The following is a 17126-nucleotide window of genomic DNA, read 5'->3' on the forward strand; positions in this document are numbered from 1 at the left end:
CACCAAAATCTACAGCATATCATCCCACGTAGGATTTCTAATGCTGAGTGCAAACAGTCAGGATGAATAATGCAACTGCTGAATTCTGCCTGTTTGTTAAATGTTGACAATAACATTCTAATAGCTAGCATTTATATAGCACTTTTTACACACAGATCTCAAAGCCATTTACAAAGGAGATAATTGTATTTTACAAGTGGGGAAACCGAGGAACACAGTGGTGAAGTGACTTGCTCAAGGTTACCAAGCAGACAAATAACAGTTTGGAAAAGAACCCTGCTCTTTTGAATCCTAATCACATGATCTATTTGCTGGGGCACAATGATAAACAGATCACAGACTCTGCTTGTTGCTTTGAAATTTTCTGTTGTCTTCTAAATTTGTTTTCCTATCCAAACAGCAGGTGAACAGTTTCTGGTAAATATCTCAATTTAAATAGTCCCGCCATGGCATTTAGCTACGTAAGTCATGTGGTATTGTTTCTGTTAAATGATTACGTGACTCATGTAACCAAAATTACATGAATTTTGAATTTCAAATATTGCAGAGAATGATTCAAAACTCCCTTTCAATCATTTTAGCTCAACACTCAGTTGATGCTAGTAAAGCTTGACCACTGAAATGCCTGCTGAAAAGGAAAATGAACGAATTGCAAATATCGCTGAATCAAAGTTAGTTTTCAAGTTCAAATGACTATTTGCAGACATTTTTCCATTAGGCACTGACTTGACCTTTTCCAAAAGTCAGCATTTGTTATTCCTGAAAAGACCTCTTTTCCTTCCATCCCACTGAAGAGTTGGAGAAACGGACTAGTTTTTGTGCATCATAAACACCCGTTCCTTTTCTCAGAAACTGGCCACACCCATGTCAGATTATATGGATGTGTGTGTGTGTGGCTTCCTGCATGTGTACAACTTCCTCTCTCCACCTTTATTTTCAGTACCACAATCAGGGCCGGCTCCAGGGTTTTGGCCGCCCCAAGCAGCCAAAAAAAAAAAAAAAAAAAAAAAAAGTTGTGATCGTGATCTGTGGTGGCAATTCGGCAGGAGGTCCTTTGCTCCCAGCAGGAGTGAGGGACCATCCGCCGAATTGCCCTCGAATACCTGGACATGCCGCCCCTCTCCGGAGCGGCCGCTCCAAGCACCTGCTTGCCAGGCTGGTGCCTGGAGCTGGCCCTGACCACAATGTCCACATTTTTCTTTACTTGGAGAATTGCTCAGGACTCATGGCATTCTCTCTCTGCCCTGCACCTGAAAGTGACACGCTTGCTCTCCTCTTTGTCTTTTTCAACCAGCCCCAGTGAAAGGTGAATATGCCATACCCAGTATACCCATACACAAGAGAGAGGAAGGATAGTCCAGTGGTTAGGGTGGCAGCCTGGGACTTGGGAGGTCCAGGTTTAATTCCCTGCTCCACCCAGACTCACTGTATGACCTTGGGCAAGATACTTATTTTCTCCATGTTTCAGTACTCCATCTGTAATGACAGTAGTACTTCCCTGCCTCATAGGGGTGTTGTGAGGATAAATACATGAAACACAGTGAGGAGCTCAGATACTAATAGGGACCATATAAGTAGATAATGTGTGTATGTCCTGTGTACTGCTCCTAAGGTGCTGGTGACAATCTTTCTTAAGAGGGAATGTACTGTAAACATGCTTCTGTTTATTTTTCACTGCAGGAGAAAACAGCTTGTGTTGATTCTAGATGTTCTGTACAAACCTATTGCATTAATCTTTAAGGAATCTGTTCTTCTGTCTAATGCATGCACATAACTCTCATTAGCACTAACAGGAGCTACATGTACTCAGCAAGAGGAGATTATATGCTTTGTGTTTAAAATAAACAGCCTTTTTTGATATAGCTAGTAGTCTGAACACATACATCAGTATTTAATTTAACACTGCATCCATACCCCTAACAGAATGTTTACTCTGCCCCAATCTCTTGTTTATCCACACATACTTGGCACAGTAGCATTAGTATTATAAAACATTGTTTGGACAGCTCTATTTAATTGCTGTATGCTGAATGCTAAAAATGCTACACTGAAAACAGATGCTTTCAAGAAGTCAGCAGCTGCATCAAACAGATATGGCAAATCTGAATGTTGCATCCATTACTTGTCTTTATTTAACAGCAAGGTCACTAGTATACTAAATGGAAGTGCTATTTAGTCAATGTTTTTACAGTGTAGTATAGCAAGCATCCTTAAACTGGCACTCTAGCTGCATCAAATGCCACACAAACATACATTTTATTTATATCTTTGCTTGAAGATCACTGTAACAAAAGTGTATTAGCCCATGAATCACAAAATGAGTTGTTTCAAGAGACTGTGGCACTTCAAAAATAAACATAAGTCTATAAAAAATGCAACTGAAGAAAATTTTTGAAAGTATAAGGGAATATAAATACATTTCTGTTGTATGAAAAATCACAAATTTAAAATCTTCTCCAACGGATACCTATTGATGTTTCTCTCCTTCCCCCTACCCTTTTAAAGCAACTCTGGCAAGCTACACTTATTTTCTATTTTCCCAGGATGACTGGATTTGTATTTAAAAATTTTAGAAATGTTCAAAGCCATTAAGGAAGAAGTGTGGAGTCAAGGACAAAATGTAAAACAGAAGAGCATCAGTGCTATTAACTTAAAGGAACCTAATTCATTTTACAATGATACCTTTTTCTTTCTTCATTACCAAAATTGTCCACAGCTCTGCAATAAGATAAATTGCCATAAAGCAGCTATTATGATGTCAATACCAAAAGTTTGTGTGTACTAATCTGTAAAAATTTAATTAATTTAGCACACAGTAATATAGCACAACTTAAGTTTTTCTGTTCTTTCTTCCCATCCAACAACTCTTCTTTCCCTTGTTCCTTGCTCTTCCAAACCACCTGTTATGTCTAAATTTGGACTCTTCAAGTCAAGGACCATGTCTTTTCTTTGTTGTATAAAGGGCACAGCACATTTTAGACGGGATATAAATAATAATTTATAGGGAAAGAGATCAGAACTGGTATTATCTTCCACAAATCTAAACTATGCACATTCAGTATTGAATTACATTTACACTAAAATCACATTTTCCTTCAAAGGTCCTTGGCCCCAATGGTCTTATTGTGCCAAATCAAGTGTCATTGTGAGAATTGCCCAAGTTAAAGACTTTAGGATTTGATCCTTTGAAAAAACTGTCCAACTCCAAATCCAGTAAAACAAAGACACTTGCACACAGTTTACACGAATGCCAATAAAAGTCAGGGTGCTTTTGAATGGTCCAAGTAATATTTAACAGCATAATACTATAACAAATGTGTTGTGCCAGCCAATCAAAGAAACAACAACAAATAAAAGGACAAAAATGCATTTACTACAATGGCGTCTCTGTGGACAAATTGCACAATGAGTGTTTTCTGTGCCATCAGAATGCAGCAGGTCAACAGCAGTACAGAGAACGACTGTTGCTCTACAGCATCCACATTCATTAGATTAAATAAATCCTTATTATTCCTCTTATTCTAGTTAAAAATTGCTGAAACAGAACATTGTCACAACCTTAGTGAGCCTAATTCTCATTTACACCATTTGACTGTAAAAAGGAACTTACTGTATGTAAGAACTAGGCACATCTCCTGTTTAATATCCCAGCTTCATCAGCATTTATCAACCTGAGATAATATATCCAGAGATAACATTCTCTGCCAATGACTTTAACTTCTAAGTTTCAATTTCCTTTCTGATTTATGTTGTAATGCTTTTGTAGGAACAAGACACTGTCCCTTTAAGAATCCTATGGCACTGGGGGTAAAATTCTGCCTTCATTGTACCCCTGCAAGTCCAGTTTAAGTCAACAGGAACTCTGCTATTCTAGACGGAGTTTGACACATAGTGTTAATCGAGATTTTCTATAACGTTCTATTGTACTTCATTTCCTATAGTCTGACGAAGATGATGTGTGTCTTAAAAGTTTTAGTAAAATAGTTTTCTCTTAGATCATTGTTAGTACTGTGTTCCAGGTAATTAAATGCACAGATTCCATGTGTGTAAACTAACGGTGTTTTTTAAGAGAAATATTTACAGAGATGCCGCTACTGCAGCTAACATTCTAGCCATGTGCACACAGACTGACTTCCTGGTGCCTCCTCCAAACTCTTCCCTCCTGCAACTTGTGCTTCTCCCTACAAGTTCCATACAGGCTGCTACAGTCATGATGTGGAGACACAGCTCACACAGAGCAATAAGATTTGTATGTGTGGGAACAGTGGCAGCAGACAGGATGCCAGCATCCAACACAGAAACAATAAGCCATCCTCTTAATGTTTGTAAGTTATACTTTGAGCATGATCACTTCAGAATCCCTCCTTTTGTGGTTAGTTTTCCTTAGCTAGTGTAGCCTTTACAGGAATTTTCTTCCAAACAAGGAAAACTTCAGATACAAAGTATTTCTAAGATAATGTGATCTACACCATTTTAAATGTTTGTTTTTTTAAAGAAAAAAACAGTATAAATTGCAAAACTAACATTTGAAGAAACAAAGCAGGAGGGAAATACCATATATGGGAGAGGATTAGGATGATATATCATACACAAGGAAAGAAAGGGAATATCCTCTCCCAAATACGGTAAGATGATAGGTATACAAGGAAAGCTGCATTTTGTGTGTGTATGTAGGGGCATCTACATTTGAGCCTGAACACAGATACATGTGTGTTTTTGTGCCACAACCCCTCTATTGTCCACATCTGAAGCCTGAGGCACATTCCTGATGGACAGTCTAGTGCATGAAAGCTAGCACGCCTGAGGGGTGTGGGTATGTAAGCACCTCTGGTGTGGCATGACCCTGTACTTGTTCTACAGTGTAGCGTAGACAGGGGCAAGGGACGTATACCAGGACACAGGTAGCAATAGTACTCCAGGGCCACTCCCACAGTACACTGATCATTTTGCTGCATGACCCTTAATGGAAAGTATGAAGGTCCCTGAAACTCACTTGCCAGCAGTAGTAGCAACCTATCCTGACTCCCATAGAACAGTTTTCTGCTAAAATTGATTGATCAGTACAGGTGATCATGGTTCGAGAGCAACTGCCTGGTCTCTGGAGCACACCTGGGTGCTCATCGTGTGCTCGGAGCAGACTGTCCTTCACACCTTCACCAGCTGGCAGGAACACTCACCTGTACCAGGAGATTTCACAGAGGCTGGAGATGGCTGCCATTCACTGGATTTCATCCCAGTGCTGGGTGCACATGAAGTACACCAGGCTCTTGTACTGGAGGGTGAAGGACTCCAGCAATTGCTCCAGGAGTGGACCTAGCATATACCCATGCTACGATGAGCTGGACTGGGAGCTCTCCAGGATTGCAAGTACAGAGCCTGAACTGACTCATGAGCCCCTCCTCAATCCTGCTGGCCTCATCATCAGTTGGGACTGATGATGGGCAGGGTGAGGAGGTAGCGGAGACTCAGAGGAATTCCCAGAGGAAGCCCCAAGAGAGACAGAGGAAGAGGAGCATGTGATTCTGCACCTCTACCGGGCAGTTCTGGTTGAAGAGGCCCCTCCACCAAGAAGCCTGAGGACCCCAGAATCTGACACTGGTAAATTTTACAACAGACCCCCACCCTTTCTGATAATATCCCCTCTTGCTCTGGTGATACATGCCTCAGCCCAGCCCTTCACCCCACCCCAACATGGTCCCGGAGCAGCACAGCTTTAAACCAATGATTTTATCAAAATCTCATGAACCACTATAAAGCATTTAGCAGAAGCCATAACAGGTTATTAATGAGCAGTCCCTGTGCCCTTGTGTCTGAGCATTTCTTGGCCATCACTGACAGCAATAGTCCCTGTGCTGCTCAAAATGGGGGGGGGGCGGAGAAGGGGGAGGCTGAATGCTAAAAGGCCCCAAGGCCCTAAGTGGGGAAAGAACAGTTTCATGACACGTATGGTTGTACAATGACCCAACATCATTCCTCTCCCACCCAATATCCCATCTTTCCTTCCTCTTATGAATGGGAGCCAAATGGAAGGGGGGTGGGGGTGCTTAGTTCCTTGTATGCAGGCCTGCCTATGTCCAGGAAGACAAAGGGAACTATTTGGTTGTCCGAGGAATGTCAGAGCAGTCCATTCTCCCTGTGACCACTTCAGATGCTTTCTACCATTCTTACTCCCTGGTGTCTAGTCTCTCCCCATGCTGAGCCGCTCTGCAGAAGCCAGGAGAAGCAAGGGTGAATGAAGCATCCACTCCAGTGGTTGCACAAATGCCAGGCCCTTTAGCAGCAGAGAGGTGATAGACTTGTGGTGTTAATCCAAAAGTTTAGGGAAGAAAATACACTTCTGGAGTCACTCTCTGTTTCTCTGTCCCTTTCAATGCTGTTCACTAGACACAGGGGCTGGACTTTCTTGTGACGCAGAGGCGATTAAGGGGTGGGTGGATGTTTTCTGTGGGTCTCTGTTCCTCTTCCATGGCAACTCCATCTGCTAGCATAGAATACAGTCCATTTTCTCTTGAATTGCCACCCAGTCCTGTAACCATAATTCAGCAAATTTTTGGTGTAGCAGAAATTCAAGATGGTTCTTCATGTTTAATAGCAGGGCAAATGTGCTTGGTCCAACTTTGTAGCTCACTAAACCCCACCACTCAGTAATACGTAGATGGGTCACCATTATCAGAAACATCTCTCTGGCATAGGTGGCCAGGTGTCCTCCACAGGACTGGAAAGCCACTACTCTTTTCCATTCCAGTCTCTGCTATGTTCTCCAAGTGATGGCCAGCCTTTAAAGAACAGAAAGGTGACTTGGTAACGTTACCCTTGAAGGAACCAAACGCCACCTCAAGCGGTCCATCCATCCACTGTAAACTTTATAACACTTTAACAGTACTGCAGGCATCTTACTATTTTTTTTAATCTCAGCTCCTTCCTAATGGGCTGCAAAAGTAGTCTGAAGGAAGGGGGTTGTAACAGCTGCATTCCCAGGATTCTAAAATGTATCAGTGTTGTGGCTTCCATAGCACAATTGCATGATGTGGGGGGATTTAGTTACTTTCCAAGGAAAAATGCAATACAATGTTACTCTTGTCTTTGACTTGGCAGGACGTTCCGGTGCCAACAAAGAAGCCATTCCAGTGGAAAGGCAGAAGTGGCACCACAGAGCTCGCAGAGAAAGACACAGAAAGACCTGTTCATTAGCATAGATGGAAGTCATGAGCAGTTCAAGTTTCTTAGAGCAAGGAACGATTGGGCTCTTAGGCATAGTTAAGGCTTTCCTGAAAATGGAGAGTTGCACAGGCAATGGGAATATGTGCAGGATCATGCACTCAGAAAATCCATAGTCCAGTCGCTGGCGGCATGCTTCTAGGCCCTACCTACCGCTGTAGCACCTGCTCCCCTGCATGAACAAACAGCAGCCCCTCCTTCTCCTAGTCCTCCTCCAGTGGCCTGCCAGGCTGCTGCTAAGGCAGTGAATCCCACCATCACCCCTGACAGGAAGGAACATGCTCGATGCCTGGCACAACATCCTCCGCAGGCACCTGAAACCCCTTGAGAGGGGAACCTCCAGAGCATTCAGGAGGGGAACGATGAGCCTGATCCAGTTCCGGTAGACCAGCTTGTGTACAGTCCCCAAATCCCACACTGAAGACATCTCCATTTGTCCCCCTCTACCCTCACCCTCCAATATTTTGAAGCCATTCCTCCCTTATCAGGGAGAGGGGAAGGGCGAGGAGACATATTTGAAACAATTAAAGTTTGACCACCTTCGAGGGAATCTGACCTGTTGTTGTTGTGTATTTGGTCTTGTTACGAACTGTTTTAGCTCTATGTTTGTCCATAAAAGTTACTATTCACATCACTTGTGTGTGCACCTTGCTTTCTGAGTATGGTCAACAAGTTTTCCACACATTAGGGAGGAGTCAGCAGGATTCACAGCACTTGCCTGTGATTTCTACAAGTGTGGGGCCAAAGCAATGCAATGAATTCTGTCCCTCCTGTGCCCCTGGCCCCCACCGGCCATGAATTTCCTAATGTTGAACAAAGAAACAAAACAATCAGGGTTCATTACAGTGAAGTAAACTGTGAAACAATTGTCACTGTCCAAAAGCGCCAGAATAAAAAACAGAAGAGGAGTCACCTGAGACGTCGTTATGGCTTTGTTATAATTGATAACACAGACAAAAGAAATAAAAATAAATTAACAGTGAAAATATAGGACACTGAGCAGTGCATTTAAGACCCCTACCCAGACCAAATAGTTACCACTAGAAATCATGGGAGTACTCATGCAAACAGCTGATAGGAAAACATTTTTTGTGCAAGGAATGTGTGAATTCCCTCCCTAAATATTGCAGAACTTTTTAAAAATAACATTAACAATGCTTAAGTACATCCCATACAGCAACCCCAAATGCAGCAGTTAACATATAACAAACACATTGCTCAATGATGCCTTTAAATTGCATTAAAGCTCACCTCACAAAACTACGGCCCAAGGTATTAACCTTAAGGGCTGTTCCTCAGTTGTTTGCTTTCAGTTAGTACAGTAACATGAACTGCAGGGGACTGAAACCCACTGAGGTATCTCACAATGTAAGTATATGGCAATGGTCTGTTGAGCTTTTCCAGCCACACCAGAGGGTCACATTAACATCCCTTGTCAGAGCCTTCTGGCTCCCCAGTGTTCCATGACGTATGAGTACACAGCATTGCTAATTTCCCTGGCTCGCCGGGAACCAGGAGCTGTGCACACAGGAAGGATCTGGCTGCCTATACAGGCTTTGAACAACACATCTGTCCTGTGCCCACTTGCTGCGGAAGTATTCCCCCTTAGCCTCACACACATTGTGCAAGGCACAGCATGCCACGATAAACTGAAATGTGCTGGCCACAAAGCTAGCCGGACAGGTCTGCAGGCATCACCAAGGGGCTTTCAGGCACCCAAAGGTGCATGCCACCACCACTATCCTGCAGCTACCGAGTCTGTAGGTGAACTTTCTTTTTCTGGGGTTGGTGATGTCAGATTAACGTTCCATGAGCCACAGGTAGGAGTGAGTTTGTGGGGTCCCCAGAAAAAATGTCAGCACAGAAATACCATATAGAATCATATAGTTTCAGGAGAATAAAGTCTTTTCTTCCCCTCTGTGGTACAGCCCTGACCTTCTAAGCACATTGGTGTCATGGACCTTTCCTATGTGCCCAGCGGTCGCGCACGAATTGACCCTTGTAGTCCACTAAGCTTTGGAGAACCAGTGAATAGTGACCTTTGTGGTTCATGTAGTCACTGGCCCCTTTGGGTGGGCAAAGTATTGGGATATGTGTTCCATTGATGCTCCTGCACAGTTTGGGAACCCCATCCTCTGAAAACCCCCCTACCATTTCAGGGATTTTGGCTCTGTCAACCACTCATGGGTAGATCACAGTGTTGATACCCTGGCAAACCTGTACAACCACTGCCTCGACAGCTGACTTCCCAACCCTGAATTGGTCTGCAACTGACGTGTAGCTGTCAGGTGTTACCAGCTTCCAAAGGGTGATATCCACCCACTTTTGCACTGGGGTATGGGTTTCCGAAATCAAGTGATTTGGCATTGGAGAGTTGGTGCAAGCTTCTTGTGCAATTCCATGAAGGTCTGCCTCCTCATTCTGAAGTGCTGCAGCCACTAATAATCAGCCCAGCTTTCCAAAACAAAGTGATCCCACCACACCATGACAGTTCTCCAGGACCAGACATGGTAGCCCTCCCATGGGCATACCATTGCACTTCCAGCACTCAACACACCTGTTTCTTGGGATCCTACTGGATTTCATCCCCCTCTCCCCCCACTCAATAAGCTGTCTTTGCTGACTCGAATTTATGTGGGTTGATTCTGTCCAGTATCCAGTACTGCACCGCAGGAACATTTGTCCCGTGAGGAAGAGCAGAACCACATCTCCATGTCTCCAACACAGTTTGGTAGAAGCGAGAGGGAGCTGCCATTGCCAAATGTGTGAAGGCGGAGTACAGTACCAGCAACACGTAGCAAGGCGGTTCCCGGAGTGTCTCCTGTGATGCACAGGACTCTGGGTTACTGTCCCTGAAACGTTAGCACTACTGTGGCAGACAAAAAAGAGGCAGTGTGAACACAGGTATATGCCCTGTGCACAGCGTGTACCTGTTCCCCATTCAGCATATGTGAACACTCAGCACAGGTATGGGATACATGTGCAATTCAGTGCACAGACAAGTACCCAGGGAAGCATGCAAACACAGAAGTAGCCTGTGAATTACACACACATTGTATGCAGTGTTGTTGTAGGTCCCAGGATATTAGAGGCACAAGGTGGGTGAGGTAATATCTTTCATTAGACCAACTTCTATTGGTGAGAGAGACAAGCTTTCGAGCTTACACAGAGCTGAAGAACTGAAGAAGAGCTCTGTGTAAGCTCAAAAGCTTGTCTCTCTCACCGACAGAAGTTGGCCCAAAAAAAGATATTACTTCACCCACCTTGTCTCCCTATGACACACACATACAGACAGACACAGTGCTGTTAGCTAAGTGGTGGGGCCTATGTGGTTTGCAGAATCCTGTGGGTTTTTAAGAAAGCATTCTTTATATAAAATTAGCTAAACATTTTGAGGAGGTTTTTTGGACCCTTGTTGTGAATTCCCGTATATGATGTAAATCCGCTTGCCTATTAAGATGACTGCACTTTGACCATTTTAGCACAGAGTATAACATTCAGCACAATGACAACTGCAGTCTACCTTCCTGGACAAAGATCATTATTGTTCATTATTATTTATTATTGTAGCATCCACTATGTGCTAGATGCCTTCCAGACATTCAGGAATGTCCCTGTCTGAAGTGGTGACCTAGAGCCAGGGCCGGTTCTAGGTTTTTTGCCGCCCCAAGCAAAAAAAATGTTGGCTGTCCCCCGTCCCAGCCCTGGGCTCCTCGCCGCACCCCCTGCCACCCCAGCCCTGGGCTCTTCTCCACCACCCGCACCCCCGTACCTGCCCAGCCCTGGGCTCTCACCCCCTGACCTGCACACCCCTGCCTCCCCAGCCCTGGGCTCTCACCCCCTCAACCGCACCCCCCCTGCCGCCCCAGCCCTGGGCTCTCCCCCACAAACACACACACACCCTGCCACCCCAGCTCTGGGTTCCCCCTACCCTTCCACCATTGCCCCCCCAACACCTCCTGCTGCCCCAGCCCTGGGCTCAGCCCCCCCGCCACCTGCACCCTCCTTCCGCCGCAGCCCTGGGTCACTGGTAACTCACTCCCAGGGCAGGTCATTCAGCAGGAATTTTAGATGTGCACAGAACACAGACAGGATTGGTTCCCATATGGTTACAGAACTGCAGTAAAACGGAACAATTTTCAGCTTGTGTGATTGGAGGATATCTGGATGCATATTATAAGACTGTCCTACGTAAATGAGGAAAAGTTGAGGTGCCTTTATTATTCTTTTGTTCCACTCTTTCTTTCTATGGGGAATTTGCCAATGCAATATCACTGTCTTCCTTTTAAACAAACAAACAAACAAACAAAAAGGCAATGGCTGTTGAAAATAGCAATTCCAGTCCTAAAAACCACTGGGAAGCATTTCTTGCTCAATTTTATCCTACTTTTTCTACAGCAAGTTACAATGGATCAGTATATTTGATTTGGGAGAAATGAAGTAACAGCTGCCCAAACTAAGCTTGAGCACTCCTGAATTTTGAGGGGTTCAAATCTGGAAGGCAGGCGCTGGGGGGGGGGGGGGGAGGAGCGGGGGGTCTGTGGCTCCGCAGGGGAGCACGCCAGCATGTATGAAGTAGCGTGTCTGGCGCTGCGCGAAGCCAGACACGCTGGTCTGAGTGGCACGGTAAGGGGGTGGGGGGTTGGAGAAGGGGTAGGGGGTTCCGGGAGGGGCAGTCAAGGGGCAGGAGCAAGGGGGGTTGGATGGGGCAGAGGTTCGGGGGGGGGCAGTCAGGGGACAGGCAGCAGTTGGATAGGCATGGGAGTCCCAGGGGTTTGTCAGGGGACAGGTAGGGGGTGGGGTCCTGGGGGGAAGTTGGGGGGGGTGTCTCAGGAGGGGGCAGTTGGGGACAAGGACCATTGGGGCTTAGATAGGGGGTGGGGTCCTGTGGGGCAGTTGGGGCAGGGGTCCCAGGGGTGATCAGGGGACAGGGAGCAAGGGGGTTGGATGGGTTGGGGTTTCTGTGGGGCGCAGTCAGAGGGAGTGGATGGGGGCAGGGTGGGGCTACCCTCCCTCCCCGTGGAGTGTCCTATTTTTTGAATGTTAAAATATGGAATCCTTACTCACAGTGCAGCTCTCCATTCATAGCAGGCTGCAGCATGAGGTCTCAGCTACCTCACTCCCTCCCCCTTTCCTGTTGGTAGTGGCCAAGGGAATGCTGGGAAATGTAGTTATTTCCCTGCTCCAGGGATGGCTCTATAGGCAGGGAGCTAACCAAGGAACTACAGCTCCCAGGGCCCCCTGTTGATTCTCAGCTCCCATGCTGGATCCCTGCCGCGCCTGCAAATGGGCTGCCCCAAGCACGTGCTTGCTTTGCTGGTGCCTAGAGCCGCCCCTGCCTAGAGGTGAAAGGCTCTAGCCCAGGAGTAGGCAACCTATGGCACGCGTGCCGAAGTCAGCACGTAAGCTGATTTTCGGCGGCACTCACACTGCCTGGGTCCTGGCCACCTGACCGGGGGGCATTTTAATTTAATTTTAAATGAAGCTTAAACATTTTTAAAACCTTATTTACTTTACATACAACAATAGTTTAGTTCTATATTATAGACTTATAGAAGAGACCTTCTAAAAATGTTAAAATGTATGACTGGCACACGAAACCTTAAATCAGAGTGAATAAATGAAGACTCGGCACAGCACTTCTGAAAGGTTGCTGACCCCTGCTCTAGCCCATTACCAGTCATCTGAACCTTTCACCTCCCTAGCTACATTTATTTGTTGTGTGTTTATCTACTTTATTCCAACTATGAAATATGATTTTATTCATGTGAAAAGTGAAAAATAATAAAGTAAAAAATAATAACATCAGAAAAAAAGATAGGTAACATTTTGGGCTTCTGCTTATAGACCAGTTTCCTCTCCATGGTATTTGAGCACCCAGATATCATTGAGAACAGTGTTTCTTTAAACCAAAAGTTCAGCTGAAAACCCATCTAATATTAAAACACACTGTACCTCGATCAAAAGCCATTTTGACATCTTCAATGTGTTCAGTGAACCCCGAGACTCTGTAAAGGCCCTCTGACTTTAAACCTGCAAGGTAAACATCTGATTTAGCTTTATTTCTGCTATCAACAGATATATATCAACAAATATTCAATCTTGTCAAATCTAGTCACAGTTATTTTATGTTATGTTAATAATCCCATATATGAAATGTGACACGAGCAATAATTTTAATGTTAAACTTCTGAATATTTTAAAGAAGAATTAAGGTAATTTTTAAAGACTACAAGTTGGTTACATTTTCTGGTTTTATTAGTTTGGTAGGGAATACACAATATCAGCTACAAAATACTGCAATTTGCCTATACTGGCAGCTCATGGTGTGATCACGTCTTATTTGGTCTCTTTTTTTTTGGTCTGTAATTACTATAGCTTTAAATTCTGCCTTCCCTGTGTCTGTGTTCTTAATTACCTATAGTGATGCCAGCAATTAACTCTACCTTCTTGTGACCCTTTTTGCTCTCTGATTTTGCTGTCAATCTTAACTGGTACGTGCAGCATGCACTGTTCTTTCGCACAACAAATCCCTCCCACTGTTCTTTGCCTGGCTGGAGATCTGTTTGCTGCTAGCCTCCACAAATCTTCTTGCACTGTTCCCATCCCTACAGGAAAGAAGCATGGTCCAAGACAGCATATACAACTAGTCAAAGTGGCTTACATGGCTGTTATTTGTTTTAACTCACCGGTTCCTTATTGTGACGATCATCACCCAACAAACAGACACTAGCCTTTCTTAGCTACTGAGCCTGTATCATGACCAAAACCAATATCCCAACAGGAGGGATTTTTAAAGTTCTTACAGATGTTAAGGTATTGATAATGAAAGAGGACAACCAATTTAGTCTTAACTGACATATGTAAAAGAAAGAATATTTATATATCAAATGCAATATAGCTTTCTAATGTGTCCTTTGCTATCATACATACTTATGTTTCAGTAAAACTGTTCTCTCTCAAACCCATCCTCTCTCTCCATTTGTTCTTGCAGTGATGATATAATCCTGGCTGAGATTTGCAGAGCAGTACAGAGGATTTAGCTGCAGATCTTCTATTAATTTTAATGGAAGATGTGTGGCTAAATTCCCTACACTGATGTGAAATCTCCATGTCTGGCAGCAGTGTGTTACCATGCAGATTACAATCATGTCAAAAATTAAAAAAACATGGCTTATCAGGTGGCACAACTCACTTGCAAGCCACCAATAACATATACATGATCATTAGCTTGTAATCATTTTGTACTTGGTGTTATTGTAATTTGTAAATGTGGAATGCATGTCAGTGCAGTAAAAGACAAATCACAAGCTGGCTTTTTGGCTGTGACATGTTGCTTGGCTATGTCATTCATCAGTCAGAAACAGAATGTAATGTGAATTTCACTAGAAGAGAGGCTTGCCACAGGTCACAAAATGTTGCACTCCTCTTTCACGTTTTGTATGAGCCATTTCCTTTCTTTTGTGTTCTCTCGCATATGATGTTCTGAAATAGTTTAAAATTAAAACTATTCATAACTTTCACGGAATTAAACTGATTGCTTTGAAATGAAAATATTGTAAATATATGTGCCAAAGGTAAATTAACCAAGTGAAAAGACACATAAATGAGTTTAAAGTTTGCCCTTTTAAAAAGTATGACATGAATAGTTTTCATTCTAGAAGAGCTATCTAATATATTTTTTAAAAAGCAATTTAAATAATTTGCATTTGGAAATGACAGAACTGGACTTTACTAGCCAATGCAAAACAATAGAATTTTTACTAAAAAAACTACTTCTGTCCACTCTTCCATTTACTTGGGCCTATTTTTTCTCCCAACTTAACATGCAATTCAAAGTTGATTTAATTTTTGTGTGTATCTGCTGCTCCTTGATCACAATTAATGTAATATTATAGATCTAGTGACATTCCACTCTAGTCAAACAAAAAAAATCATGCAAACCTCTTGCTTCTATTTCTCGAATGCATATATCCACAACCATGGGTCTCTGTGTGTTGTGGGCCTTCACTAGTGTAGTGAGGTCACAGCAGTAGACTCTCTTGATCCTCTTGAGGTCTGGTTGACAGTCATTGGGCACATATTTGGAACACTGTTTGTGTACGTTCAACCCACAGTCTGTGAATAAAGTTTTGCCAGAATTAACGCTTCCATTGATAGGTTTTGCTAATAATGGTTTCATGAGCTTATACAAACAAACAGGAAAACCCTCACCGCTCAGACAAAACCAGAACAAACACAAAACCACTTCACATCGCTCTCTAGTGACTCCTGTGGCTGACTCACTCAATAACATTGACAGGACTTGGTAACATCCAACACCCGGAAGAGAGGGTCACTGCAATGCTGAGATTGTGAAGAGGATGGAGGATCGCTGAAAAAAGTTAGTGAGAAGAGCCCAGAAGACGATTATCTTGCATCAGCCACAAAGCGTGTTAGGAAAAAAACAGGGTCAGGAACAAGGACTACACTCCAATGTACTTTTCACAGAAGTTTGCTTTCTACTGCAAAGCATTTCCAGTTCTGCTTCTCACTGATAGTGTGTGTAGAGGAGCAAAGCAAAAGTGTGCTTGTTATTAACCAAGGCCCTTATGCTATAATCATTCTCCTCCTTAACATTCCTGAAATTGTCACTGGTAAGGCAAATATACCTTTTGCATATTGATTACTGGCTGAACTACTAAAATTTTAAACAACTCTCTGAACTACTTGAAACACATCTCAATATTACGTTCCATAAAATGTCAATCAAACAAAATCAAATTGTCACCAAAAAAAAAAAAATTCAAACCTTCTATAAGTTTAATGGAATCAGTTTAGTTTATTTGGTCTCTTCAGACAGAAACTACTGCATAATGCATTATTGTTCAGTGAAATCTAAGTAAATCTGGCCAGCTGCATTTAGGATACTCCCTTTATTGTTTTCAATGTTCTTGCAAAACATTTCATCTGAGGTTAAAAAAAAACTTGTTTGTCTACTTAGAGTTAAATGTTGGTAATTTAATGCGGGAAAGTATTAAGCTTCATACTAAATAAATAAGCCTTTTCATAGGTTAGATATTTTAAATTAGGGGAACAAATCCAACAATATTCATTAGATCCACACGGTCAATTTTTACCCATTTACACTGAGGATTAAATAGTCTGATCAGTAATGGTTATTCATTTTCCTTTTTTTATTTCATTTTTATACTCTTTGTCTTGCCTCTGACCCATCTGTAGGTAGAGAAGATGAAGTAGTAAAGTACAATAAGTGGGCCATGCATGTATTGATACTTTAAATTTATAAATCAACTTTTATCTTAAAGGACCCTCAAATTGCTATACAAATTTTATGTGGCGTCACTTCACCCACCCCTCAGATACAGTCTGATGTGGGGTTGCAAGTGGCTGCTGTTAATCGGTGCACTGTAACTCCCATAAGGTTAGGACAGGAAGTGAGAGGGAGCGCTATCTTCAACTGAAAGTGGAAGGAGAATTTCGATTAGCAGAATGTAGTTACCAAAATTTGCATGTGATGCATCAACATTTTTTTCCATTCCTGCATCAAACAAAATCATGGAGTAATGGTTCTTGGTTTATTGTAGCAATGTAGCAAACAAATGGAAAAAAATAAAATTTAAAACCTATTAAAAGGTTAACAAAGTAAAAGAAAAACCAGAAAATTAATTCTTTTGGAAATGAGGGTAACATTTTTTCTTTTCCACGAGGAAGGATATTTTGAGGTTTGTAGCAACATATGGTATTTTTATTGGTCAAAGGTGATCATCTTTCCCCAGAGGAGGACATTTTTCAAGAGTGAGTGGCAAAAAGATGAATTATGAAGTCTAGCTGAGGCTGGCTTTGTGCCATCTTCAGATCTTGTTTCTTAAGATGTAAAAACATATAAACCAAAACCTGGCACTACC

The 17126-nt window shown here is 42.9% G+C and overlaps 1 protein-coding gene across 1 annotated transcript in view; it reads right to left on the reverse strand.

The window, feature by feature from the left end:
* The window catches only part of CHN2 (chimerin 2), a 211629-nt gene that overhangs the window by 11265 nt on the left and 183238 nt on the right, over nt 1-17126 (reverse strand). The window contains exons 9-10 of the mRNA XM_054020062.1: nt 15163-15336; nt 13174-13251 (exon numbers count right to left, since the gene is read on the reverse strand). Of these exons, the coding sequence (XP_053876037.1) occupies nt 13174-13251; nt 15163-15336 (252 nt within the window). The remainder of the gene's footprint in view (nt 1-13173; nt 13252-15162; nt 15337-17126) is intronic.

The sequence above is a fragment of the Malaclemys terrapin genome, chromosome 2, assembly GCF_027887155.1.
Source record: "Malaclemys terrapin pileata isolate rMalTer1 chromosome 2, rMalTer1.hap1, whole genome shotgun sequence".
Lineage (NCBI taxonomy): Eukaryota > Metazoa > Chordata > Testudines > Emydidae > Malaclemys > Malaclemys terrapin.